The sequence below is a fragment of the Hyaena hyaena genome, unplaced genomic scaffold, assembly GCF_003009895.1.
Source record: "Hyaena hyaena isolate Hyena2069 unplaced genomic scaffold, ASM300989v1 scaffold_144, whole genome shotgun sequence".
Taxonomy (NCBI): domain Eukaryota; kingdom Metazoa; phylum Chordata; class Mammalia; order Carnivora; family Hyaenidae; genus Hyaena; species Hyaena hyaena.
The window spans coordinates 3,150,238-3,176,156 of record NW_024080776.1 but is presented as its reverse complement, the minus strand read 5'-3'; the positions used below and the strand labels follow the sequence as shown (position 1 = coordinate 3,176,156).

General features: G+C 39.8%; 1 protein-coding gene across 1 annotated transcript in view; it reads left to right on the top strand.

The window, feature by feature from the left end:
• The window catches only part of EIF2B3 (eukaryotic translation initiation factor 2B subunit gamma), a 123,313-nt gene that overhangs the window by 70,981 nt on the left and 26,413 nt on the right, over positions 1–25,919 (top strand). Inside the window, exon 6 of the mRNA XM_039238602.1 lies at positions 14,635–14,724. Coding sequence (XP_039094533.1) covers positions 14,635–14,724 — 90 coding nt within the window. The remainder of the gene's footprint in view (positions 1–14,634; positions 14,725–25,919) is intronic.

The window sequence follows — 25,919 nt, the reverse complement described above, 5'->3', positions numbered from 1 at the left end:
TAAATTCACAGTTCCGATCTTAGCTGAACCCTTGGAACCCACTGTGCATGCAGTCTTACACTTCTCCTAGACCACCTTTCCAACTTCTCTCTGCAGTAATTCTCAATCATCACCGCCTCCCTTAGAAAATTACTTGCTTATTCCTCCTGTGAAAAAATCCTGGCCAACAGATACTGATTTGCTCAGTGTACTATCTGTACCCATAATTTATTTTTACTCAGACCCACCTTCAGTTTGCTTTGTCTAGCCTTAGAGGAAGAAGTTTCCTTCTTTCTGTTTAAGACTGATCCTTTCACTTACGCCTTTTACCCCATTCTCCTATTTCCTTTGGAACCTTACTCTATGAGTTTTTCCAGAACTCTCCTGAATTTTCAACTTTGCTTTCTACTACTTCTTTCCTCCACACCTATAAGCACATTGCTTGCTTATGGGGCGCCTACATGGCTCAGTCGGTTGAGTGTCCAACTCTTGATTTTGGCTCAGGTCATGATCTCACAGTCCATGCTGAGCATGTACCCTGCTTAAGGTTCTCTCTCTCTCTCTCTCTCTCTCAAATTAAAAATTAAAAAAAAAAAAAAAGATGAACACATTGCTTATAAGATAAGGCACAAACTCCTAATGGCCCTCTGTCATCTAACCATACATATTCCTTTCAGCCTTATATCTCACCATTCCCCCCACTACAAACCATACTCAACACTCTACCCTGCAGCAATGGAGAATTGCTTATAGTTCACTGACTTTTGCCTTCTTTTTCATACCTCTGTCCTTTTGCTCTCACCATTCCTAGTACCCTTCAGCCAGTTACCCTTCTCTACCTGGTTTTTTTGTTTTGTTTTGTTTTTTGACATCCAGACACTCCGTGGCTTTATTATTTCAACAAACTCCAAAAGCATGTTTCCTAGACCTGCACCAGAGGTAGGCGCCCAGAGGCAGCGAGGCAGGCAGGATGCTCCTTCCTCCAGCGCAGATGGAGACCCAACCTCCAGGAGAGGGAGAGCACATGGGAAGTAGGGCAGTAGGGAGGCAGAGAACAGTGATGGTCATGGTACGGGCCTTGCGGGAGGCACAGGCAAGTCTGTGGGGCCGTGAGGGCTCATTTGAGATGGTAGAGGACCTTGCCCTGCATAGGATGCTGGATCTCGCCCCATCGGAGCATGAGCTACAGGACCTTGTGGATAGCATGCTCTAGGTATTTCTCCTTGGTGAAGTCCTGGATGATGCTGTGCTCTGACCCCTGGGAGCACTTGAGAAGTTTCTAGATGCAGCTCAGCATCTCCTGGTCCTCCTGGCTATTAAAGCCCTCCACCCCTGACAGTGCCAGAGAAGGCAGTCCTGCATGGACACTTGGAAGAGCCGCAGAGCCTCCTCCATGTCCACCTTTGTGGCAAAGGGCTGCAGCTTCGTCTCGCTGAGGGCCTCAGCAATGCACACGATAGCCTCCAGCTGCTGCACGGTGATGGGGATGTTGGTGGTGGTCGCTATCCCTTCCATGCTGCTGGGCTCCACTCTCCATGATGATATACTGGTTCTTCAGCTTCTCTGCAGCTTCAGCTGACAGCTGGGGGCCACACTTCATTCACACCTACTTTTCTTTCAAGATTAAGTTCATATATTACATCTCTGTGAAGCTTTTTCTGACCCTCCTTGTACTAGGCAGAATTGACTCCTTTTGTGGGCTCCTGTATACTGTAGAGATTTCCAGATAACATCTATAACCCTTTATTATTCTGGACTATTAGTTACATGAAGATAACAATTGTATTTTGTACATTGTATTTTGTTTTTGTAATTCTAGGATCCAGTACGTGGCCTAACATGTAGTAAGAGCCCAGTAAATTTGTTGAAAGAGGACATTAAAAGATCCAGAGTATCATCTTGTGTTTGAATGTGTTCTTGCATGAAGTTTTAATGGGCAGGATTGAGTGAGACCTTTTAATTTTGTATATTGGAGAGAGGCTGAAACAGCATCATTCCTACCACATTCTTTTGGCCAAAATAGCCACAAGTCTAGCCCAGGTTCATGGGATGGGAAAATAAACTCTACCTCTTGATGGGAATTTCTGCAAAGTCATTACAAAGGGATATGAGTACAGGGAGAGGAATAAGTATGGCCATTTTTTAAAAATAACCTAACAGTCCTAACTACCAAAAGGTTTTAAGTAGGAGAATGACATGATAAGATTTGCCTTTTGAAAGGTTAACTCTGGGGGTGCCTGGGTGGCTTAGTAAGTTGAATGCCTGACTCTTGATATCAGCTCAGGTCATGATCTTATGGTTGTGAGATCGAGCCCCACATCAGGCTCTCTGCACTGACAGCAAAGAGCGTGCTTGGCATTCTCTCCCTCTCTCTCTCTGCCCTCCCTCCCTCTCTCCCTTTTTCTCTGCCCCTCCTTCCCTCTCTTTCTCTCTCAAAATACATAAATAATTCTTAAAAAAAAAAAGAAAAGAAAAGAAAAGATAACTCTGAATGTATTGTGAAGAATGGATTGACATTTGGGGGTGCCTGGGTGGTTCAGTCAGTTGAGCATCTGACTTTGGCTCAGATCATGATCTCATGGTTTGTGGGTTCGAGCCCCATATCAGGCTCTGTGCTACAGCTCAGAGCCTGGAGCCGGCTTTGGTTTCTGTGTCTCCTTCTCTCTCTGCCCCTCCCCTACTTGCGCTCTGTCTCTCTCTCTCTCTCAAAAATAAATAAACATTAAAAAGATTTAAGAAAAAAAAAAAAGAATGGATTGACATTTGATAAGAGAGACCAGGTAAGGGAGGATATTTAGTAATCTAGGTGAGAAATAATGGTAGTTTGAACTAGTATTGACAGTGGAGATGGAGAAGAGTGGATAAATTAGAGAAGGATTTAGCAGGTAAAAACTGAGGACTTGGTGTATGATTGAGTTGGGGCTGAGATGTGGAAAGGTATCAGGAATGACTCACAGTTCTGTTTAAGAAACAAGATAGAGGGCGCCTGGGTGACTCAGTCAGTTAAGCCTCCAACATCGGCTCAGGTCATGATCTCACAGTTCGTGGGTTCGAGCCCCGCATCAGGCTCTGTGCTGACAGCTAGCTCAGAACCTGGAGCCTGCTTCAGATCCTGTATCTCCCTCTCTCTCTCTGACCCTCCCCTGCTCACGCTGTCTGTCTGTCTGTCTCTCTCTCTCTCTGAAATAAATAAAACATTTAAAAAATTAAAAAAAAAAGAAAAGAAACAGATAGATAATGATATGAGAGTACTAAATTTGTAGAGAACTATGTGATCCATAGTTCAGTTGGGGGTATGCTGAATTTGAGGTGCTCTTAAGATATCCAGGTAAAGGTGTCAGTAAGAAGTTTTATAAAGTATCCTAAGATAAAAATATATAAATTGTGACTATGGCATGGACATGGGTGAAATCACTTAGGAAGAGGATCATAAGCTTCCAAAGGAAACTTAGAGCAGAGGGAAGAAAAGGAAAACCAAGAGCACAGTGACAGGAGCCAGAGGGAAGAAGTAGCAGCAGTGTTGATATGAGGTTAGGTAAGATGATAATTTTAAAATGATCACTGTGTATTATTAAAATGGAAGACATTGGTGACCGTATGAAATGGGTAGAGTGGAAGATGATGAAATGGTGATAGCACACTGGACTATGCTTTTGAGAAATTTGGCTGTGAAAGATAGGAGAGAGAAGGCTGACGGGAGGAGAAAGAAGGCTTGGAAAAGAATATTTGGGAGAAACTGAGAACACATTAAGGTTATACAAGTGATGTTTCATGGTAGGCAGCACTTAAGGTCTGTCTGTCTGAAGTTGCTGTGTGAGAGCTAGGTTGAGATAAGAGGACACTCAGCTGCTACCCTGGCTGTAGGAGGCACAGCTATTATAGTGGGACTAGCTGTCTTATTTAGTAGTTTGTCCATTCTTACCCTTCTCTTCCCGTTGGCTGCTGTGCACCTAAGTTCCCAAATCTCCTAGATCCATCAGGAATATTCTAAAATACACCCAGATTCACCAGGACTTTCCCTGAAGTCTCCCAACATTTGTTTCTGATGAGTCTATATCACTTATCTAATACTCTTTTAGGACATTCAGTAAGTTTTATTTCATGCCTGCTATGTAAGGCACTATTCTGGACATTTTGCTGATATGATCTAGTCTCAAATCCTCTTTCCCTGAAAGAGGTAATATAGATATACACCATGTAGAATAGAACATTAGTACTGTAAGAGATTTTTCAGATGAAATTCTGTAAGGGGGAAAAACTAGAAGACGAGAATCAGGGAAATTTTTAAGGAGAAGATGACGTTTGAGGCTGGAGCTTTAAGGAAGTATACATTTTAGGAGTAGTGGGTGGAATGAGTAGAGGCAGTCTTTTCAGAAGGAATTATATGAGCTAAGGCACAGAGAAAAAAAAACAAAAAAATAGGTTACTTAGTTTCTCTGAAACACAGAGTATAATATGAAAGGGTTTAACATAAGCAAAAGGAAGTCTTTAGAGTTTTGCAAAAAAAGGGGAAAAAAATGATTACTAGATTAGATCTGTGTTTCGTTCAGTATTATAGACCTAATGCAGTTCCATGCCTAGTACATATCTTATCATTCAGGAGCAATTTTTTTACCCAACTCTTGAACCCCAAAGGGTGGGGAGTACCTGAGCAGGTTGTCTTGTTATACCTCTAGCCATGTAAAAGCTGGAACCAAGCTTTGAGAAATGAACCCCTCAGTGATCCGTAACTGGCTCCTTGCCTCTGGCCATCTACATAACCAGCTTGGAATTGGGCCTGAAGACAGTTGGAATAGTGCTTTGTGTCCTGGGAGAATTGAGGACTGAAAGGTAGACCTGCTAAAACATCATATTAGCTAGGTCAATGGGACTGAATGGAGTACAAATTAATATGTCAGTTTTCACCCAGTTTCTATAGAGGATGGTAAATCTTGTTTATTAAATTCTTCAGACATAATGGACCAGGCAGTTTTGAAGAATAACTTGAGGGCTCTCTTTCCTAGTCTTGTCTTTGAGTAGGAGCCCTTTGTCAGTGGGACTGTGCAAATTGCTGTCTACAGTACCTATTAGAAAGGATGATGGACATTCTAGACCTCTGCAGGTGCCAGCATTCTGGGCTGGGATGGCAGGGAGGGTGAGTGGCTGTGTAATCATGTTTAGGAAGACCTTGCTGATTCCTGTGTTAATGTTAAACATGTGGTTTTCATCAGTCTATGCGATAGTTATTTTTATAAGTCAACTTGGGGTGGGGAGGGCGCCTGGGTGGCTCAGTTGGTTAAGCGGCCAACTTCAGCTCAGGTGATGATCTCACGGTTCACGGGTTCGAGCCCCACATCAGGCTCTGTGCTGACAGCTCAGAGCCTGGAGCCTGCTTCGAATTCTGTGACTCCCTCTCTCTCTCTCTCTTTCTCTCTCTCTCTCTCTCTTTCTCTCTCTGTCTCTCTCTCTCTCTCTCTGTCTCTCCCCTGCTCACACTCTGTCTCTCAAAAATAAATAAAAGTTTAAAAAAAAATAAGTCAACTTGGTTAGGCTCTAGTACTCAGTTTTTCAATTAAACACTAATCTAGGTGTTACTCTGTAGGTATTTTGTAGATGTGGCTAATATCAACAATCTGTTGATTTTAAGTAAGGGAGACTATCCTCATTAATCTGGGTAGGTGTCATCCAATCAGTTGAAAGGCTTTTAAACCTGATCAGGGGTGCCTGGCTGACTCTGTCAGTAGAACATGCATCTCTTAGTCTCAGGGACTCTTGAACTCAGGGTTATGAGTTTGAGCCCCACTCAATTTATTATTTTATTTAATAAATAAAAATAAATTAAACACACAAACCTAATCAAATCAAAGAACTAATTCTAGGTAACACAGAATCAATTCACAAACCCATCCTTAAGGTTCTGTTCTTCCAGGACCACTTCTGGTGGCAATTTTTATATCAATCAGAGAAGCAGAAGGACTATGAGTGATCTATGTCTTAGTCTATAATAACGATTTATTATGCAATTGTGGAAACTGGTACAGCAATATATGATGTTGCTTCTGTGTCTAGTGTTCAGAGTGAGATTGCTATCAGTCAGCCAGGCCAACAATCAGAAAGGAAAGCTGGATGTGGACAAGAGCAAGAACAAGTAGGGACCCACAAGGACAAACTGGAGCCCACATCTGCCTCTCCACCACCTTCAGCCTCATTGTTGTAGGTGACCTGCAAGAAAAACCGGCATCCTTCACCACAGAACTACACAGTGCTTGCTTGGCTCAGGACTCAACAGAAGCTGAAGGAGAATATCTGACAGGATGTGGAGTAGCTATAGATCTGGATATTTTTCCATGCCTACTAGGTGAGCTAACATATCAGTGCCATCATGAGCAAGTTGCCACAGTACTTAGCACCTTCCAATGGCCTTTTTTTTTTTTAAACATTTATTTATTTTTGAGAGACAGAAACAGAATGTGAGTGGGGGAGGGTCAGAGAGAGAGAGGGAGACAAAGAACCCGAAGCAGGCTCCAGACTCCAAGCTGTCAGCACAGAGCCTAACACAGGGCTCAAACCCATGAACCACAAGATCATGACCTGAGCTGAAGTCAGACACTTTACTGACTGGGCCACCCAGGCGCCCTTCCAATGACCTTTAGAAAAAAACTGGCTGTAGTTTTACTTCTGCATTTTTTTAAAAAAATTTTAATGTTTATTTATATTTGAGAGAGAGAGAGAGATAGTGTATGGGTGTGGGAGGGAACAGAGAGACGGAGATAGAATCAGAAGCAGACTCCAGGCTCTGAGTTGTCAGCACAGAGCCTGATGCAGGACTCGAACTCACGAGCCATGAGATCGTGACCTGAGCCAAAGTCAGATGCTTAATCATCTGAGCCACCCAGCACCCCTTTGCTTCTGCCTTTTAAATGTCACATAAAATATCTCTGTGACCATCCCTATCTCAAAACTATGCAGAGAGGAGAATTTTCCATACCCTAATTCCAGCTCAGCTAAGTTAATTCATACAAAGCCAACATACCATGTGTATGTATTTCCATAAAACAGTAACTTTCCATGATTTTCCATCACCTAAGGAACAAAATCCAAATGCTTTAATATGACATGTAAGCATCATAGAAGGCTTTCCAGGAGCAGGCCTCTGGCTCCCTCTCTGGCTTGAACCTTTATCATTAGCCTGGATTTTTTTTTCATACCTCTTTGCCTTTGTTGACCCTGGACCTTCGATTTAAAAATCTCTTTTTCTGGGGCGCCTGGGTGGCTTAGTCGGTTAAGCGTCTGACTTTCGCTTAGGTCATGATCTCGCGGTTCGTGGGTTCGAGCCCCGCATCGGGCTCCGTGCTGACTGCCAGCTCAGAGCCTGGAACCTCTTTCAGTCTGTGACTCCCTCTCTCTCTGACCCTCCCCTGCTCACACTGTCTCTCTCTCTCTCCTAGAAATAAAACATTAAAAAAAAAAATGTTAAATATCTTTTTCCTACTTTGCCTGCCTAGCAAATTTCTCATCTTACAGAGCCAGACTCCAGCTTCATCCATCCATGTGAAATCTTACATATTCCTGCTCTCATAGACAGCTCATTGCATTCTCTTCTGTACTAGGTTCCTACATTATTATGTATACCGCATGATACTATAAAATGCTTTCTTAAAAAAATTTTTAATGTTTGTTTATTTTTAAGAGACAGAGCATGAGGGAGGGAGGAGCAGAGAGAGGGAGACACAGAATCCAAAGCAGGCTCCAGGCTCTGAGCTGTCAGAACAGAACCCGATGCTGGACTTGAACTCATGAACAGTGAGATCATGACCTGAGCCAAAGTTGGATGCTTAACCAGCTGAGCCACCCAGGCGCCCCTATAAAATGCTTTTTAACATCTAGTCTTCCCTACTAGATTGTGTGCTCCTAAGGGCAACATCTGTTTATTTCAACTCTGTGTCCCTGGTAACAAGCACAGTCCTTGGCCCAGAATAATTACAGAACAGTTGTCAATGAGTGTCTAATGTATGACAAGTAGGTACCTTCAACATACTCTGAGTATTTTCTAATCATCCTAATAATTCTGCAGTAGATAGGTAATATGATAGATCTCCATGTTTGTTAAATAAAATTAATGAATATATTATCTAAGATTAAAAATTGCAATCATTTTTCAACTTTGTCTTAAATCAGTGGAACTTTATCTTTAAATGAAATCTTCTGTAGAAGTCTTAAACATAGAACACAGGGTTATTCTCATTTGGGCTTTCTGTAGCAGTTTCTGAAGCACCTCCACGAAACTCGGAAGTACAATACTTTGTTTTATGACAAACTGGCATAAAGGACTGTGCCATATTTAGTGGCATTCTGAACCTAGTACTATACCTTTTAACTTTGATTCAGTTCACTGTTAAGCCAGTGATATGATCACAGAATATAAGTTGCTATTTTAACTTTGATTCAGTTCACTGTTAAGCCAGTGATATGATCACAGAATATAAGTTGCTATTAGTCTCATGATAATTGAATATGCAAAAGACATAGTAGATGATTCTGTATTGTATACCTTTACCTTTACCTATACATATAGCCTGGGACCTACTTCCTTTATCTGTCTATTTGTTTTTAAGTAATTTTTTTTTTTTTTTTTTTTTTTTTTAATGTTTGTTTATTTTTGAGGGAGAGAGAGAAATAGCATGAGCTGGACAGGGGCAGAGGGAGAGGGAGACACAGAATGTGAAGCAGGCTCCGGGCTCTGAGCTGTCAGCACAGAACCTGATGTGGGGCTCAAACGTATGAACCGTGAGATCATGACCTGAGCTGAATTTGGATGTTTAACTGACTGAGCCACCCATATGACCCTGATTGTCATTCTTATAGTCGTGAAATACCATACTTGATTTGGTGACAGAGATCTTCATTAAATAAAATCTGGGACAGCAATAATAAAAGATTGCTGCATAATTTAAATGAAATCTATATAACTTTCAAAACTTCTTTTTCAAGAAACTAAGAGGCAAGTATCATTTTAAATTGGAGCATTGAGAATGTCCAGTTATCTTCTAACCTTCTAACAAAAGGGAAGTTTTCGGTAATTATCATTAAGGCAAAATAACCAGCCTCTATTTTGCCATGTTTCAAAGATCTTACTTGAAACTGGATACTTGCCAGTTGATTGTATATGTAATTAAACCATGGTAATAATATTTCATACTGTTATTATAAGGACTTATATTATCACATCAACATGAGGCTCAGGCTGGTGGTCCAGAAGTCCCTGTAGAGTACCAGAGCATCATGCTAAAAAATGTATTGCCATTCTGTCAATATTTTCAAGATTCTTCTCACATTGCAATTGATTTGCCATTACAGTTGCACTTTCCACATGTTTATGGGTGTAACAAAAGCTAAATGTTGTTGGGGCACCTGGGTGGCTCAGTTCATTAAGCATCCAACTCTTGGTTTCAGCTCAGGTCATGATCTCATGGTTCATGAGATTGAGCCCCACATCAGGCTCTCTACACTGACAGGGCAGCGCCTGCTTGGGATTCTCTCTCTCTCTGTCTCTCTCTGCCCCTCCCCTGCTCATGCTTTCCCTCTCTCTCAAAATAAATAACTTTAAAATTTTATTTTAAAAAACTAAAGCTAAATGTTGTAAATGTCAGCTATAACTAAAACATTCCAGTAAACCTGTTTTTGACTGTAAAAAAAAAAAAAAAAAAAAAAAGCTGTAATGATCAGGCAGTAGGGAATTCGTTCTGACTCTTCTAGCAGGAGAAAAGATGCTTCTTTATTGGAATAATTTAAGATTACCAAATAAAGTAGAAGGTGATTGTTTGAAGATTTTTAAATAGAGTGGGAGGTTTTCACATTGTTGCATTGAACACTTCGAGATGGCTAAGTTATCATAGGACCCTTTTATCCTCATTGGAAGTGTTGCTTCTGGTTCTTATGCATCATTGTTTCAAGCTTTAGTTCCTCTGGTATCTGAATTTAGGAGCCTTCCATTAATTTCCTTTACCTGTTAACATTCTTTTTTTTTTTTTAATTTTTTTTTTAATTTATTTTTGAGCCTGACACAGGGCTCAACCCCACAAACCGTGAGATCATGACCTGAGCCGAAGTCAGACGCTTAACTGACTGAGCCACCCAGGCGCCCCATTACCTGTTAACATTCATATTTATGCAAAGAGAAGCATATGTTAGAAATAAGTTTTTCTTGTATTTTGAATTTTTGTTTAACTGAGTCTTCTTCATTCTATTCTCATTCCTTGCTCTTCTCCTGTCCTCAAACTTTGGAGTCAGTTTGGAAGAGTCATTCTGTGCAGCCATATAAACTGTTAGGATATACTCAGTTTAGATTAGTGGAGGCTTTCTTTCTTCACTGGGTCAGTGTAGAGTGTCTCAGCATACATACCAGGTTTTCCACTAGTCTGGAAATCCTTCAGGTCTGATTCACAGCAATGCTAGAAGTCTAATAATGTATCCACATGGAATGTCAAGATAAATTTCAGTTTTTAAACATTCAGCCACTATAAACTGCTCCTTTACTTATCAACTTTTTCTACTCTTCTAGGAGTATTTCAAGGAATAGAATTCCCTGTTGGCCTTTGCTATAACTTAGGCAGTGAGCACTTTAAAACACAACTTCATTCCTCCTGCACACATAATAGTTCTAGGGATGAGGAACAAGGGAACAGGCCCCAAGAACCTTTGACATTACTGTGAGCCTAAGGACTTTTGCCCTGTTTCTGTAGATTTAAAGGAAATGAGTATTTGCAATCCCTTGAGATCTTTTAGAGGGGAATTACAGATTCTTTTATCAACTAAAGAGACTTGGGCTTTTTTTTTTTAGAGTCATTAGGAGCTTTGGATATTTAAAATCTTAAGAAGTTGATTCTACTAGGGAGCAAGTTGGTATGATTTTAACCACAGTAATTACTTGTTTTGTTAAGTATTTATTTCATCCTTCATGGACATATTTCCTTCTTTCTGGGCTGCCTTTTTGAACGGCTTTTTTATTTCCTAGGTCTCTAGTTCTACAGATGTTCTGTACAGTGTTTGTAACACACATAGCTTTATGTTCAGTTTTCTTTCAATGAAACTACAGCTCAGAAAAATCTTAAAAGTCTATAGTCCTGCATAATAATCAAGACCAGCATTTGTGTGGTAGTTTTCCTTAACAATTCTTTGTCCCTAACAGACAGTACTTCCAAATTGTCAGTATTAGGAGAAAATTAGGGTATATAAATATTGAAACACAGATACACAGCTTGTATCTTGAACTCCTTGACATTTAAAAGTTATCTTCCCAGGGGCGCCTGGGTGGCTTAGTTGGTTAAGCATCTGACTTCGGCTCAGGTCATGATCTCATGGTGTGAGTTTGAGCTCCACATGGGGCTCTGTGCTGACAGAGCCTAAAATAAATTTAAAAAAAAATAATTTTTATAAATAAATAATCTTCCCAGAGGAGGCAGCTGCTTTTTTTTTTTTTAATATTTTATTTATTTTTGAGAGAGAGAGAGAGACAAAGCATGAGCAGGGGAGGGTCAGAGAGAGAGAGAGATACAGAATCTGAAGCAGGCTCCAGGCTCTGAGCTAGCTGTCAGCACAGAGCCTGATGCGGACCTCGAACCCATGAACCGTGAGATCATGACCTGAGCCGAAGCTGGACACTTAACCAACTGAGCCACCCAGGCGCCCCGGCAGCTGCTTCTTTGAAAGCTTTTCTTTTTTTTTTTTTAATACTTTATTGTCAAGTTGGTTTCCATATAACACCCAGTGCTCATCCCCACAAGTGCCCTCCTCCATGCCCATCACCCCCCCTCCCCTCTCCTCCACCCCCATCTGCCCTCGGTTTGTTCTAGGCATTCAAGAGTCTCATGGTTTGCCTCCCTGGAAGCATTTCTTAATATATGCTTTCCTGTTCTCCCAGAGTGTACGAGAAAACTTGGAAGCAGGATGATAAAGAGTTCCTCTAGGCTTGTCTTTGGTCGATGCTTAGAACCTCATTCCTTAACAAACTCGTTTTTGAGTGGTACTAGTGTCTAATAAACTTCTAAGACTATTCAGCAAGTACAAAAATAGGGATTTTTGATGCCAACAAAGCATTCTTCTTTGCTCCAGATTTAAATGTGAAACTATTTGGAGCAGGATTTCATCTATATAGACCTTCTAGGGTTATATATGTAGAAAAGAAAGAAGTTGGTAGACAGACCTTATGAGATAGTACAAAAGTTTCAGAGTCACACATACCTAGGTTTTAATCCCAGTTCTTTAATTATCTACCTCTGTAACCTAGAAAAGTTTCTTATAACTAGTATAACATTGTCAACTATACTTTTAAACAAATTGAAGGAAGAAATAATAGCAATCCTTCACAAAGGCTTCCAGAAACTAAAAGAGGAGAGGACAGTTTCCAACTTATTCTAAAAATTTTTAGAGGGGCCTTAGTGGCTCAATCAGTTAAGCATCCAATTTCAGCTCAGGTTATGATCTCACAGTTTGTGGGTTCGAGCCCTGCATCAGGCTCTGTGTTGACAGCTCAGAGCCTGGAGCCTGCTTCAAGATTCTTTATTCCTCTCTCTCTGTCCCTCCCCTGCCTGTTCTGTCTCTTTCCCCCCTCTCATTTTCTCAAAAATAAATAAAAAACATTAAAAATAATAATAAATTTTTAAGACCTAAAATTACAGCTGTTTCTAAGTGTCTTATTCATTTCCATTTATTGTTTTGTTACTATATGTTACACAAATCCAAAGGGTCTTCCTGGCCTGGAGCAGTCCGTCCATTGCTCAGATTTTACTGGTGCCTCTTTTAAGTTTTTGGCTTTGTTTATTTGTTTTGTTTTAAAATATCAATCCTTATTTCTGTTATTATTCAAAAATAATAAAATGAAGTAAGGAAACCACCTTTTTGACAGTTTAAATGCCATTAGTCTCCTAGTCCTAAGATTTACATTCACTACAAATTCAATCTAGAAGAAAAGAAAAATCTCTGAACCACCCATCTCTGTTCTTTCATTATATTTCAGATTTGTAGGTAAATCTCTAGCCTTAAGTATGCCAGCTAAATTTTTGGAATTTTTTTCTTAAAAATGGAAGAATTTTGTTTGTTTTACCTACTTTAAAGGAATGAGAGTAAAAAGCTGACATTTATAAACCATAAAATGCCATACGAATTACTACCATATATGCTAAACATTTATTTATTTGAATTTTTAAGTTCTTCCTTTCCTGTCTGTATAATACAAGTTGACCTCAGCTATAAAAATAAGAATAATATATCTACCTCATGAGGTGATTATGAGGATTAAATAATATAGATAGAGTGTGTTGAATGATTCAAGGAATTTGTAAACTAAGGGACTAAATAGGAGGGTGCAACTTTCCAGATTGGTTAGATCAAGGGAAAGAATCATCAGGGTGTGGATTTCAGATGAAACCCTGGCACTACAAGGTAACCACATTCACATTTGTAAAAGTTCCTCTACTTCCTCAGGAACTTCTTAGACCTCAAGAATCTCAGAATTAGAAAGTACCTTCTCTTGTCTTCAACCTCATTGTATACATTAATTGGCTTGTGGGAGCAGAGAGGCAGGTTATGATGTGAGATCCTAAGTCTGACAATTTCTATTGCTCTTTTAGAAGCATTTTGTTCCCACTTCTCCCAGTTTCCCAAGAGTGGAAGCCCTTAACTTATTTGATAAATTTCTTCTAGAGTATCTAGATCCCATGAGAATAACTTTCCTTAAACCTATAAGCCAGTCAAAGCACAGTAACACAATGTAGAAGAACGATAACAACCAGGCATTTATGATTGGAATCTCAATTTTTCTACCCTGCTTCTCCCCTCCTCTCTTTCAGCTGTCTATTGTTATTAAATAAAATGACCTTGGACATTATAAGCATGACATTTCTTAAGGCACAAACCAAAATGGCAAACTAAAAATAGACAGCAACTAAATAAATACCTTAATTTGACCTAATTTATTCATTTGTTTATTCAACAGCTATTAATTAAACATATTGTCTGTGTGGTACAATGTTAAATGGTAAGGTTGTAAAGATAAATCTCTGGGGAAAAGAAAAGTCTCTGTCCTCAGGGGACTTCCAGTCTGTTGGGAGAGAGAGCCAAGAAGTAGGCTGTTACCTCACTAGATGATAACTGATAGAGATGAGCACCAAGTGCTGTGGGAACAGGAACTTGAGTTGTCAGTGAAGGTTTCCTGGAAGAACTATATCTGAGGAAAGTCCTGATGAATACATAAGAGTAGGGAGTTAGGGAGTATTCACAGAATTTTACTTTATTTTCTGTGGAATGGAGTAATACATGCCAAATCATGGAGGAAAGCATGGCTGAAATATGGCCTGAAGGAAGTGGGGCAATTGGAAGAAAAACAAGAAAATGTTAATCATAAGAATTGTGAGTAGGAGTTTGTGACAGATTAGAAGAAGGTGACTTGTCAGTGATTTGATAGTTCACCTAAAAGCCTCATAAAATGTGAGATAGGGTTTCTATAAAGAGAAGACATTTTCTGTGGTAGGATTAGAGCTAGTATTCACCATCTTGGCCAAAGTAGGGTGTGAACAGCATGGCTCTGACCCTGATAAACTTTTTAATGCCTACTACCTAATAATAGGTTAGAGCCATGTTACTTGATTGTGAACCCTCTCTCTCTTTTTGTTTTTGCAGGCACCCTAGAATACATTTCCACACAGGCCTTGTGGATGCCCATCTCTACTGCTTGAAAAAATACGTTGTGGACTTCCTAATGGAAAATAAGTAAGAAAGTGGGAGGTAGAGTCAAACTCATAGTGTGTAAACTACTTTGATTCTTGTTAACAGTTTTAAACCCTGATAATGTTAGATAACTGGTTTATATAAAAATTGATTCTCACCTTTGTTTTAAAAATGAAATTGTGTTATTAGTATACTGTTATTTTTGTCTGTATCACAGAGTCCTTGCTTGTATTTTGGGGGCCAGTGATATAATAAGTCAACAAAATATTTTTGTAAAACTAATAGTAACCTATGATGCCTCTTTCTGCACAGTTGCAGGCTCTTCTTACTTCCTTCTGCAAGACTGAGCTCCCTAGCTCTAGTAGTATTTGTCTCCAAGCAGGTATCCTTCCCCTAGGCAATTATCCTACAGGTGGGCCCTCTTAGAAAAGGTTCCAAGACTTACCCAGGAAGAGGGGAAAAAAACAAATTTCCCTCCAATTTTGGAAAAGTGTACCTCACTGAGTGAACATTTATGAATGCAGAAAAACAGAATTTGGTACTTTTTCTAATTTTGCTTTCAGAATAGAACAGTGGGCCTTAAATACTTTCTAAAGACTATATCTGGCAGATCACAGGACTTAGGTTTCCAAGGAAAAAAACCTCCTCTGAGGTTCATCTCAAGGATTTTTGATAGTAAATACAATTAGAGTCCTCACAGGAACAGGTAGGAAAAGATATGAGAGGCAGAGAGGAGCAGCTAGTCTCTGTTGATGGTCGCTAGATAAGTCTCTGCCTTGAATATCACTGGTGGACTGGAAAGCAAGTAGGCAAGTACCACAGCACCCAATTCCCAGACCAACTGAGGAAGAGAGTCTGAGAACCTGAGTTTAAATGCTAGCATGCCCTTGGCTAATAGAGTTGGATATATGCAGGAATATTAAGGGGAAGGGGAATTGTTCCTCCATGCCCAGTATATTTCTTGCTTCCTAACCCTCACCCACACAACACCTGCTAAACCCCTATAGGAATACCCGTGTAGAACCAATGGTAAAAGAAGTCATTTGGACTCCTAGGAAACTTTGCTGGAGATTGTCATTTCTCTATTTCCCTACCCTGGGACACTGTTGCCTTTCTCCCTTCTAATTTATTATTGTGTTTGATCATTCAATCAACAAATATTTATTAAGCACCTATTATTAGGCAGGCATTGTTTTAGATCAACTGTGGGACCAGTTGATCTAAATGAGCAGAAATAGGCCCTGCCCTCAAGAAATTTGTAGCCTAAGCTCCACAGTAGATTGGGTACTGCTTTTTAAATCAAGGAGACTTGGGGCACCTGGGTGGCTCAGTCAGTTAAGCATCTGGCCCTTGATTTCAGCTCAGATCATGATCTCACAGTTCATGGGTTTTAGCCCCGCATCAGACTCCATGATGACAATGTGGAGCCTGCTTGGGATTCTCTCTCTCCCTCTCTCTGCCCCTCCCCCCCACATGTGCACACGCGTGTGCGCGCACGCTCTCTCTCTCCCCAAAATAAATAAATACAACTTTAAAAATAAATAAAAATATTAAATAGCAAGGAGACTTGCCGCCAAGATTAGTCATTGATTATTGATCCAGAACCCGTTTTCCAGTCACCAGCCTGGGCTATATGTATTCCAAAAATGAAGTTAACTCTTGGCCTTTAAGGGCTTGTTTTTTATTCTCAAGTGAAAATGAAGCCCTGTCTTGAAGTAGGCCCTGGCCTTGATATGTTGAGAAAGGATGCACTAATTGTAGAAATTATGATTTCTTCTTCAAATATTTACTATGGAAAACTTCACAGAAATGCAAAAGTAGAGAAAACAATGTAATGAATTGTCATGTGTCCATCACACAGCTTCAACAATTATCAATTCATGGCTTATCTTGTTTTATATATGTCACCACCCATCTCTCCACTGTCATGCCAGATTATTTTAAAGCAGGTCATTATGATGGTGTAATTTATCTGCAACTATTTCAGTTGTTATTATCTATAAATATCTGAGCATGTATCTATAAAATATAAAGTCTTTTTATCTTTTAAACAAATACCTCAATACCATTATCACACCTTAAAAACAACAATAACAATAACAACAACAACTAACAGTGCTCCTTAATACTACTAACAGTGCTCCTTAATACTACCAAATAGTATTTTGGTGTCTGGATATGCAGACAGTTTTGTACCAAAGTTAGCTTCACCCTGGCTGCAGTAGCTCCTTTGTAATTCATTTGGCCACCAGTTAGCAGTTCTCCCACCTGGCAAGTGTACTGCCGTGGTATGTACCCTGAGGACAAGCCTTAATTTGGGATTCTGTGGCTCCTGGCCAGAAGCTCTGCCAAATGGGACTTTCCCAGAGTCTGTTCCAATAGGGAATGATACAGTCTCAGCTCAAACTACCATCCCGTCTCAAGATCTGTTAAAGACACCCTTATCTCTCTATCCCCCCACTATCTACCCTTCACCTGTCAGACTCGTTGGGATTAAAGGCATTATATTGAAAAGTGATCTATTTCAATATTTTAGGAAAAGTATAAAGGCACACAGGACAAATTGGAATGGTACTCAAGAGAGATTCTTTATTTCTGGCTGGAATAGCAGAGGCCTTGTCTCAAAGTTGTGGGAGATGGGGTTGAATAGGTTGGTGTGAGCAACATATAGAAGGCTTTGAAAGTTCAGCAGAGAGTTATAAATCTTCAAACAGAATAGTCCCTTTTGGAATGATCAACGGTACAACCTGGCAGAGGAACATAGACCATGCTGGATGGGAAAGAGGCTCCTACAAGGTAATTAAGAGGCGTTTATAATTATCTGGTTATGAAATGATGACTCCTTTAGGGATGGAAGGGTAGAAGTAAACCAGGTAGAAACAATTTTAAGAAAGGACACTTTGGCAAATCTTCTGTCTTTCACCTATGAAAATCAACATATTCTGCCTTGTGTTTGTTGTTTAGCTTTTTGTTTTTTAGCTGTTTACATGTTAATGTCTTTGACCCAGATTCTTTTGAGATTAGATACCTACCAGGATTGCTAACACATTCAGTATATACTTGGTAAATGGGATGAAAAGAGATGTGATGATAGTTCTCATCTCACATCATCAGCAGAAGTAATATGATATATCAGTAGTGGAAGAAGAGATGAGTATTTCTATAGGTGACCAAGTAGAAAAGCTATAAGGAAAACTGGGGAGAAAAGAAAACCTGCACTGTCTTTAACAAGAGAAGTTTAGTAACTGAGTAACTGAGCTATGTGAACTTGGACGAGTGTCTACCTTTCTGAACCTCACTTTTCATGTCTAAAAATTGGGAATAATAGTACTTGACCTTTATGGTTGTTGTGAAAAATACTTGTAAAGAGCTGAGAGCAATAGCTGGTGCACAGTAAGAACTCAAATTATTTTTTTTATAGTTTACATTCTACATTTTATTTACCTTTTTTATGCTATTACATAGTCCTTATAATATCTATTTTTTTCTTCTAAATTTTTATTTAAATTTCAGTTAACATACTGTGTAATACTGGTCTCAGAAGTAGAACCCAGTGATTTCAGCACTTACATACAACACCCAGTGCTCATCACAAGTGCCCTCCTTAATACCCATCACCCATTTAGCCCCTCCCCCACCTACCTCCTTCTATCAACCCTCAGTTCTCTTAAGAGTCTCTTATGGTTTGCTTCCCTCTCTCTCTCTTTTTTCCTTCCCCTATATTAATCTGTTTTATGGTATTTGTGTTTCTCTAACTTATTTCACTTAACATAATGCACTCTAGCTCCATATCATTGCAAATGGCAAGATATCATTCTTTTTGATGGCTGAGTAGTATTCCATTGTGTATATATACCACATCTTCTTTATCCATTCATCAGTCAGTGGACACTTGGCCTCCTTCCATAGTTTAGCTATTGTTGATAATGCTGCTATAAACATCAGGATGCATGTATCCCTTCAAATCTGGTTTTTTATCCTTTGGATAAATAACTAACAGTGCAGTTGCTGGGTTATAGGGTACTTCTGTTTTTAACTTTTTGAGACACCTCCATACTGTTTTCCACAGTGGCTACAACCAGTTTGCATTCCCACCAACAGTGTGAGAGGGCTCCCCTTTCTCCACATCTTCACCAACACCTGCTATTTCTGTGTTGTTAATGTTAGCCATTCTGACAGGTGTGAAGTGGTATCTCCTCGTGGTTTTGATTTGTGTTTCCCTGATGATGAATAATATTGAGCATCTTTTCATGCGTCTGTTAGCCATCTGGATATCTTCTTTGGAAAAATGTCTATTCATGTCTTCTGCCTATTTCTTAACTGAATTACTTGTGTTTGCCGTGTTGAGCTAAATAAGTTGTTTATAGATTTTGGATATTAACCCTTTATCAGCTGTGTTCATTACAAATTTCTTCTCTCATTCCATAGGCTGCCTTTTGGCTTTATTGATTGTTTACTTCACTGTTCAGAAGCTTTTTATCTTGATAAAGTCCCAGTAGTTCATTTTTGCTTTTGTTTCCCTTGCCTCTACCTATGTGTTTAGTAAGAAGTTGCTATGGCTGAGGTCAGAGAGGTTGCTGCCTGTGTTCTACTCAAGGATTTTGATGGTTTCCTATCTCTCATTTAGGTCATTTATCCATTTTGAGTTTATTTTTGTGTATAGTATAAGAAAGTGGTCCAGTTTCATTCTTCTGCATGTTGCTGTCCAGTTTTCCCAACACCATTTGTTAAAGAGACTGTCCTTTTCCCATTGGATATTTTTTCCTGTTTGTCAAAGATTAGTTGACTGTATGGTTGTAGGTCCATTTCTGGGTTTTCTGTTCTGTTCCATTGATCTATGTGTCTACTTTTGTGCCAGAACTGTATCGTCTTGATGACTACAGCTTTGTGATATGGCTTCAGGTCTGGAATTTTTTTAGTGTTTTTTGTTTTTGTCTTTTTTGAAAGAGAGAGAGCAGGGGCGCCTGGGTGGCTTAGTCGGTTAGGCGTCCGACTTTCGCTTGGGTCATGATCTCGCGGTTCGTGGGTTCGAGCCCCGCGTCGGGCTCTGTGCTGACTGCCAGCTCAGAGCCTGGAGCCTGTTTCAGTCTGTGACTCCCTCTCTCTCTGACCCTCCCCTGCTCACGCTGTCTCTCTCTCTCTCTCTCCTAGAAATAAATAAAACATTAAAAAAAAAAAAATTTTTTTTAAAAAAAAAAAAGAAAGAGAGCAGGGGAGGGGCAGAAAGAGAGGGAGAGAGAGAATCCCAAGCAGGCTCCACACTGAGTGGGACACAGGGCTTTATCTCCTGACCGTGAGATTATGACCTGAGCTGAAATCAAGGGTCAGAGGCTCAACCTACCGAGCCACCCAGGTGCCCCCAAAAAATTATTTTTAAATTTTAAAACATTGAGTTGGACTTACCATAATTATTTTTATTTTTTAATACCTATTTATTTATTTTCCGATCATGACCCGGGCTGAAATCCAGAGTCAGACGCTTAACCGACTGAGCCACCCAGGTGCCCCTTAGCATATTTTTTTTACTCAAAGCAACAAACATTTAATAAATACCCAAATATATTCTTTGAATGTTTATTGGACTGACATAAGCCTAAACAGTCTCTCGTCTGTAATATGTGAACATGTTCTTCTTTCTCAAGCTATAAGCACTAACATTGAAATTCTTATAGAAGCTTTCAGTATTGTTATTTTTAACAAAAGGGTAGTGGCACCTGGGTGGTTCAGGTCATGATCTCACAGTTTGTGTGTTTGAGCCCTGTGTCGGGCTCTGCTCTGATAGCTTGGATCCTGCTTTGGATTCTCGCTCTCTCAAAAATAAATAAATAAGCATAAATTTAACAAAAGGAAAAGGATATCACAGAATATGGTATATATACTAAATGCCTAGCTTTAAAATCACTACCTTTTAGGGGCACCTGGGTGGCTCAGTCAGTTAAGTGTCCGACTTCGGCTCAGGTCATGATCTCATGGTTCGTGGGTTGGAGCCCTGCATCGGGCTCTATGCTGACAGCTAGCTCAGAGCCTGGAGCCTGCTTCAGATTCTGTGTCCCCCTCTCTCTCTGACCCTCCCCTGCTCATGCTGTCTCTATCTCTCTCTCAAAAATAAATAAAACATTTTAAAAAATTGTTTTAAATCAGTACCTTTTAATCTAAAATAATGTCCTGTTTACTATTCCATATATATCTATTTACTTTGAAGGCAAAAAGGAAAAAAAAAAGATAAAAAAGCCTGAAAACAAAGCATGGGTTATCTTAGCAATCACCTTATCTTCCCAATTATAGCTCCTCTGTGAGAGCTGAGAGAAGAGACAAGAAAACCAAAGCCCTTAATATTCTGCCCTGCAAGGGTGCCTGGTGGCTTAGTCAGTTAGGCATCCAACTTCAGCTCAGGTCATGATCTCACAGTTCAGGAGTTCAAGCCCTGCATCAGAGAGCCCCTCCCTCTCTCTCTCTCAAAAATAAATAAAAGCATGAAAAAAAAAAAATTCTGCTCTGCAGACTTGAGTTCCAGGCCCTATAAAAGTACATTTCCTGTTCTCTTTCCTAATTAATATTTTGAAGAACTGACTTGAGGTAGAGGACACTTAAATGATTTTAAGTCCCTTTTAATTTGATTACAAAGGCAGAAAATGCAAAAGTAGCCAAATATTTCCCTTTGCCATTGACATCATTTTTAGGGAAGCTTGTAGCCACAAGGAGGACCTGATCAGAGATCAAGGCAAAATGCTAAAAAGATCAGACTTCATCAGAACTAATAATCATTTACTTTTTCTTTTTCTTTTTTTTTAAATGTTTTATTTATTTCTAGGAGAGAGAGAGACACCGTGAGCAGGGGAGGGTCAGAGAGAGAGGGAGCCACAGACTCTGAAACAGGCCCCAGGCTCTGAGCCGGCAGTCAGCACAGAGCCCGCACAGAGCCCGACGAGGAGCTCAAACCCATGAACTTCGAGATCATGACCTAAGCCAAAGTCGGACACCCAACCGACTAAGCCATCCAGGTGCCCCAATCGTTTACTTTTTCAAATGTTGGATTTTTAAATTTTTTTTTAACATTTATTCATTTTTGAGAGACAAAAAGAGACAGAGTGTGAGTAGGGGAGTAGGAGAGAGAGGGAGACACAGAATCCAAAGCAGACTCCAGGCTTCCTGTCTTAATTTTTATTTCTTTAAAAATATCTTTGAACCCTTCTATCTATCTGTTAAGGATATTAATCTTTTGTCCTGTTCATAGCAATTTTTTGTCTTTTTAATTTGATAGAGTTGTTTGTTTATAGCTAATAGTCAACAATCTGTTGTTCTCCTTTGTGATTTCTTATTTCTTGGAAGCTTAGAATTCATAAGATGAGGCAGCCTTCTGGGAAGGCTGTGTATAAGAGGGTACGGGAAAAGTGAGGTTGCCCAGGTCCAGGGCAGTAAATCCAGCTGCTTATCTTCAGCCCCAAGGTCAGGATGTTCACAAAGGTTCACAGTGGCCTATCCCACTTCTTGGCATAGCATTGAGCTGCCTCTACTTTGAGTAGCAGAAAGAGTAATTTTGTCCTCTGTACTGCTGCTGAGCTCCCTGCATTGTGGGGATTGACCTGATGCTGAGTGCCAGCAGAGGCAGGTGGGGCCTGGCAGGACTTCCTCTCTTTAAATCGCTGTCTGAGCTCCATAAAGGGCTCTGCCCTAAGGGGCTCTGTGCCAAGGCTTGTTTACTTGCTTCTTGCCATGACAGTTCTGTTTGGCCCATAATGTAAATATCATGGCTCTGAAATCCCCCAGCTGTCCAGTCTTTGTCATTTCTTCAAAGGGAACTGACTTGTTTTCCACCAGAGGGGGCCAAGGAACATTTGCTACCCACACTGGTTTGGTGCATTAAAGGGGGAGATAGTAAGTGTTGTTTCATTCTTTGTATTCATATGGAAATTTTTAATCTCCATCAAAGGATCAGGAGAAAAATCACATTGAAATTCAATACAAGAGCTTCCAGCTTACACAGAATTTTTCAAAGATGTCTGACTTGATCCTTTAAAAATGACAAAAACCATGAACTGTGTAGCTCCAGGGTTCATAATTTTTGCTTACCCTCCTCAGCCTCTGCCTCTGTCTTGCCTTCCTATTTCTACTCCATCTGTGTGGTCCCATGTCAGCCTGCAGAGCTTCTTTGAATGGGGGTGGGGAAGGGGTGTGAAGCCTGCAGCAGTGGTTTATAGGGCTGCTTATACATTAAACCACATTATCTCATCTTTCAGAGTCTTGTAACTGGTCTCCCTATCTTCAGTCTCCTTATATCAGGCCTATTTCTTTTTTCTTTTTTTTTCTTTTTTTTTTTTTCTTCTTAAATAGTTTATTGTCAAGTTGGTTCAGGCCTATTTCCACTGCTACCAGCATTATCATACTAAGAAATAAAACTGGTCATGTAATTTTCCTGCTTAAAAATCACCTGTAGCTTCTCAGCCCAAGACTAGAGACTGCCACAAGAGGCATCCATGATTTGGCTTCCTTGCCTACCTGATCAGCCTCATCTCCTTCTACCCTGTTCCTTTTAAAATCCATGATTAGGCTACTGTCCACTGGATTATGAACTATGAATTCAGAAACAGTATATTTCCAAGGCCTAGCGTAGTAAATGGCATATTAATAGATGCTTGTCAAATCCTAAATAAATTAATTAGTGATTTTAAATTCTGACAAGTTTGCAGCATGAGAGAGAAAACTAAAAATCATGTGCTGGTCACCTACCCTTCTGTGCTTTTAATTCCTTTGCTATGTATAAATCAAAAGCATACTCGTACTAAGAATCGGGTCCCTTCTTTCCTGTTACAAATTACTGGTCATTTACACCCAACATTGTGTCTAAGTACCCTCTAGGAATCACCATGTCTCCTGCAACCCAGGAAGGCCAAATAAAGGAGAGCTCCAAAGCTTTTGGCCAGGATTGCTTATTGCTTGTATAAAAATGTATAAAAATAGGGCCAAAAGTTTTTTGGCCTTCTGAAAGTTCTTCTACACAATGATCTGTGATCTCCTTTTCTATAAATGCTGTCCTAGACTGACTGATCTAATTACATGAAAATGAAGTTAACTTTGTTGGAGGAATTCCTTGATAGCCATTGGTGAAACTGTCATAATGAGGAAGCCTACTCTTTTTTCTAATTTTTTTTAATGTTTATTTATCTTTGAGAGAGAGGGGCACACATACATTGTGAGCAGGGGAGGGGCAGAGAGAGGGAGACACAGAATCTGAAGCAAGCTCCAGGCTCTGAGGTGTCAACACAGAGCCTGATACAGGGCTCAAACCCATGAACCATGAGCCAAAGTCAGATGCTCAACCAGCTGAGCCACCCAGGCGTCCTAGGTCTACTCTTAAGTAGATGGGAGAATGAAATATGCATGGGAGGTACTTAGTTATTAGAATGGATTTTAAATTTGCAGAGTCTGAATCCACCCAGGAAAGTAGTACCATAGAAGCTGAGAAAAAAATGAAAGGCAAGAAATTTAAGAATGGCCTGAAACTGTAAAATTTTATAATTTGCACAAATAATAAAAGAATTACCTGGGGACGCCTGGGTGGCTCAGTCGGTTAAGTGTCCGACTTTGGCTCAGGTCATGATCTCACAGTTCGTGGGTTCGAGTCCCGCATCGGGCTCTGTGCTGACAGCTAGCTCAGAGCCTGGAGCCTGCTTCAGATTCTGTATCTCCCTCTCTCTCTGACCCTCCCCTGCTCATGCTGTTTCTCTCTCTCTCTCTCTCTCTCAGAAATAAATTTAAAAAAAAATTTTTTTTAAATTACCTCTAATTCCTCTACTCTGAGAGAGTATAGAGCCGAAATCATATATATAGTCTTTGAATAATACACTTGTTGATATTAGAAAAAAATTTTGGGGGGGCGCCTAGGTGGCTCATTTGATTAAGCGTCACGACTTTGGCAGTCTGTGAGTTCGAGCCCCGCATCAGGCTCTGTGCTGTCAGCTCAGAGCCTGGAGCCTGCTTAGGATTCTGTGTCTCCCTTTCTCTCTGCCCCTTTCCCACACATGCTCTGTCTCTCTCTGTCTCAAAAATGAATAAATGTTAAAAATTTTTTTTTAAAAATTTGTTTAATTCATCATGATGGGGTGGTTGGGCAGTTGAGTAGCCAACTGTTTATTTCAGCTCAGGTCATGATCCCAGGGTCATGGGATTGAGCCCTGCATTGGGCTCTCCACTGACAGTATGGAGCTTGTTTGAGATTCTTTCTCCCTCTTTTCTGCCTCTCTCCTCCTTACATTTTCTCTCTCTCTGTCCCCTTCTGTTCCTCTTCCCTGTTCACATGCTCTCTCTCAAAAATAAAATAAATAAAAAATTAAAAACTCATTACCATAACAGATTAAAGCGGGGGAAATATGTTGAGCTCCATAGATGTAAAACAAATATTTTAAATAAAATTCAATTCCCATTCATTGATGAAAGCTTTTAGCTACTTAGAAATAAAAGAGAACTTCCTTAACCTATATGCATAACAGGTATGTGCAGAAAACCTATGACATGTGTGGACTGCTGGCTCTAAAACATGAAGCCCAACATCTACACACAGAAGACAATCAGTAAATGGTAGCTTTGATAATGAAAAAAAATCATAAGTCTAAATGATAAAATACTAGAATCTCCTTTAAAATCAAGAACAAGTAAAGATTACTACTATCACTGCTTCTAGTCAGCATTATATTGAAGGTTTTAGCTAATATAGTAAGACAATGAAAAATAAAGATCTAGGGATTAGAAAAGAAGAAAAAAAGTGTTGTTTTCATGGTTAGTTTGATTGTCAGAATCTACAGATAAATTACTAGAATTAGTAAGACTGTTATCAAAGCAATTGGCTACAAGATTAAAATACAGAATAAATTAAATTTCTACAAATGAACAAGAGGAAGAAAATAATTGTTTAAAAGTCACCATTTATAATAACGAACCAAAAATGTAAGTTATTTAAGATTAATCTAACAGAAGGTATGCAAGGCATTTATGGAGAAAATTTTTTAATGTTTTTAAACAACCTTTTTCTTTTTTATAAATTTTTTTATAGTTTTTATTTATTTTTGAAACAGACAGAACATGAGCAGGGGAGGGGCAGAGAGAGAGGGAGACACAGAATCTGAAACAGGTTACAGGCTCTGAGCTGCCTGCACAGAACCTGATGCAGGGCTCGAACCCATGAACCGTGAGATCATGACCTGAACCAAAGTTGGACGCTTAACCAGGTGCCCCTAAACAAC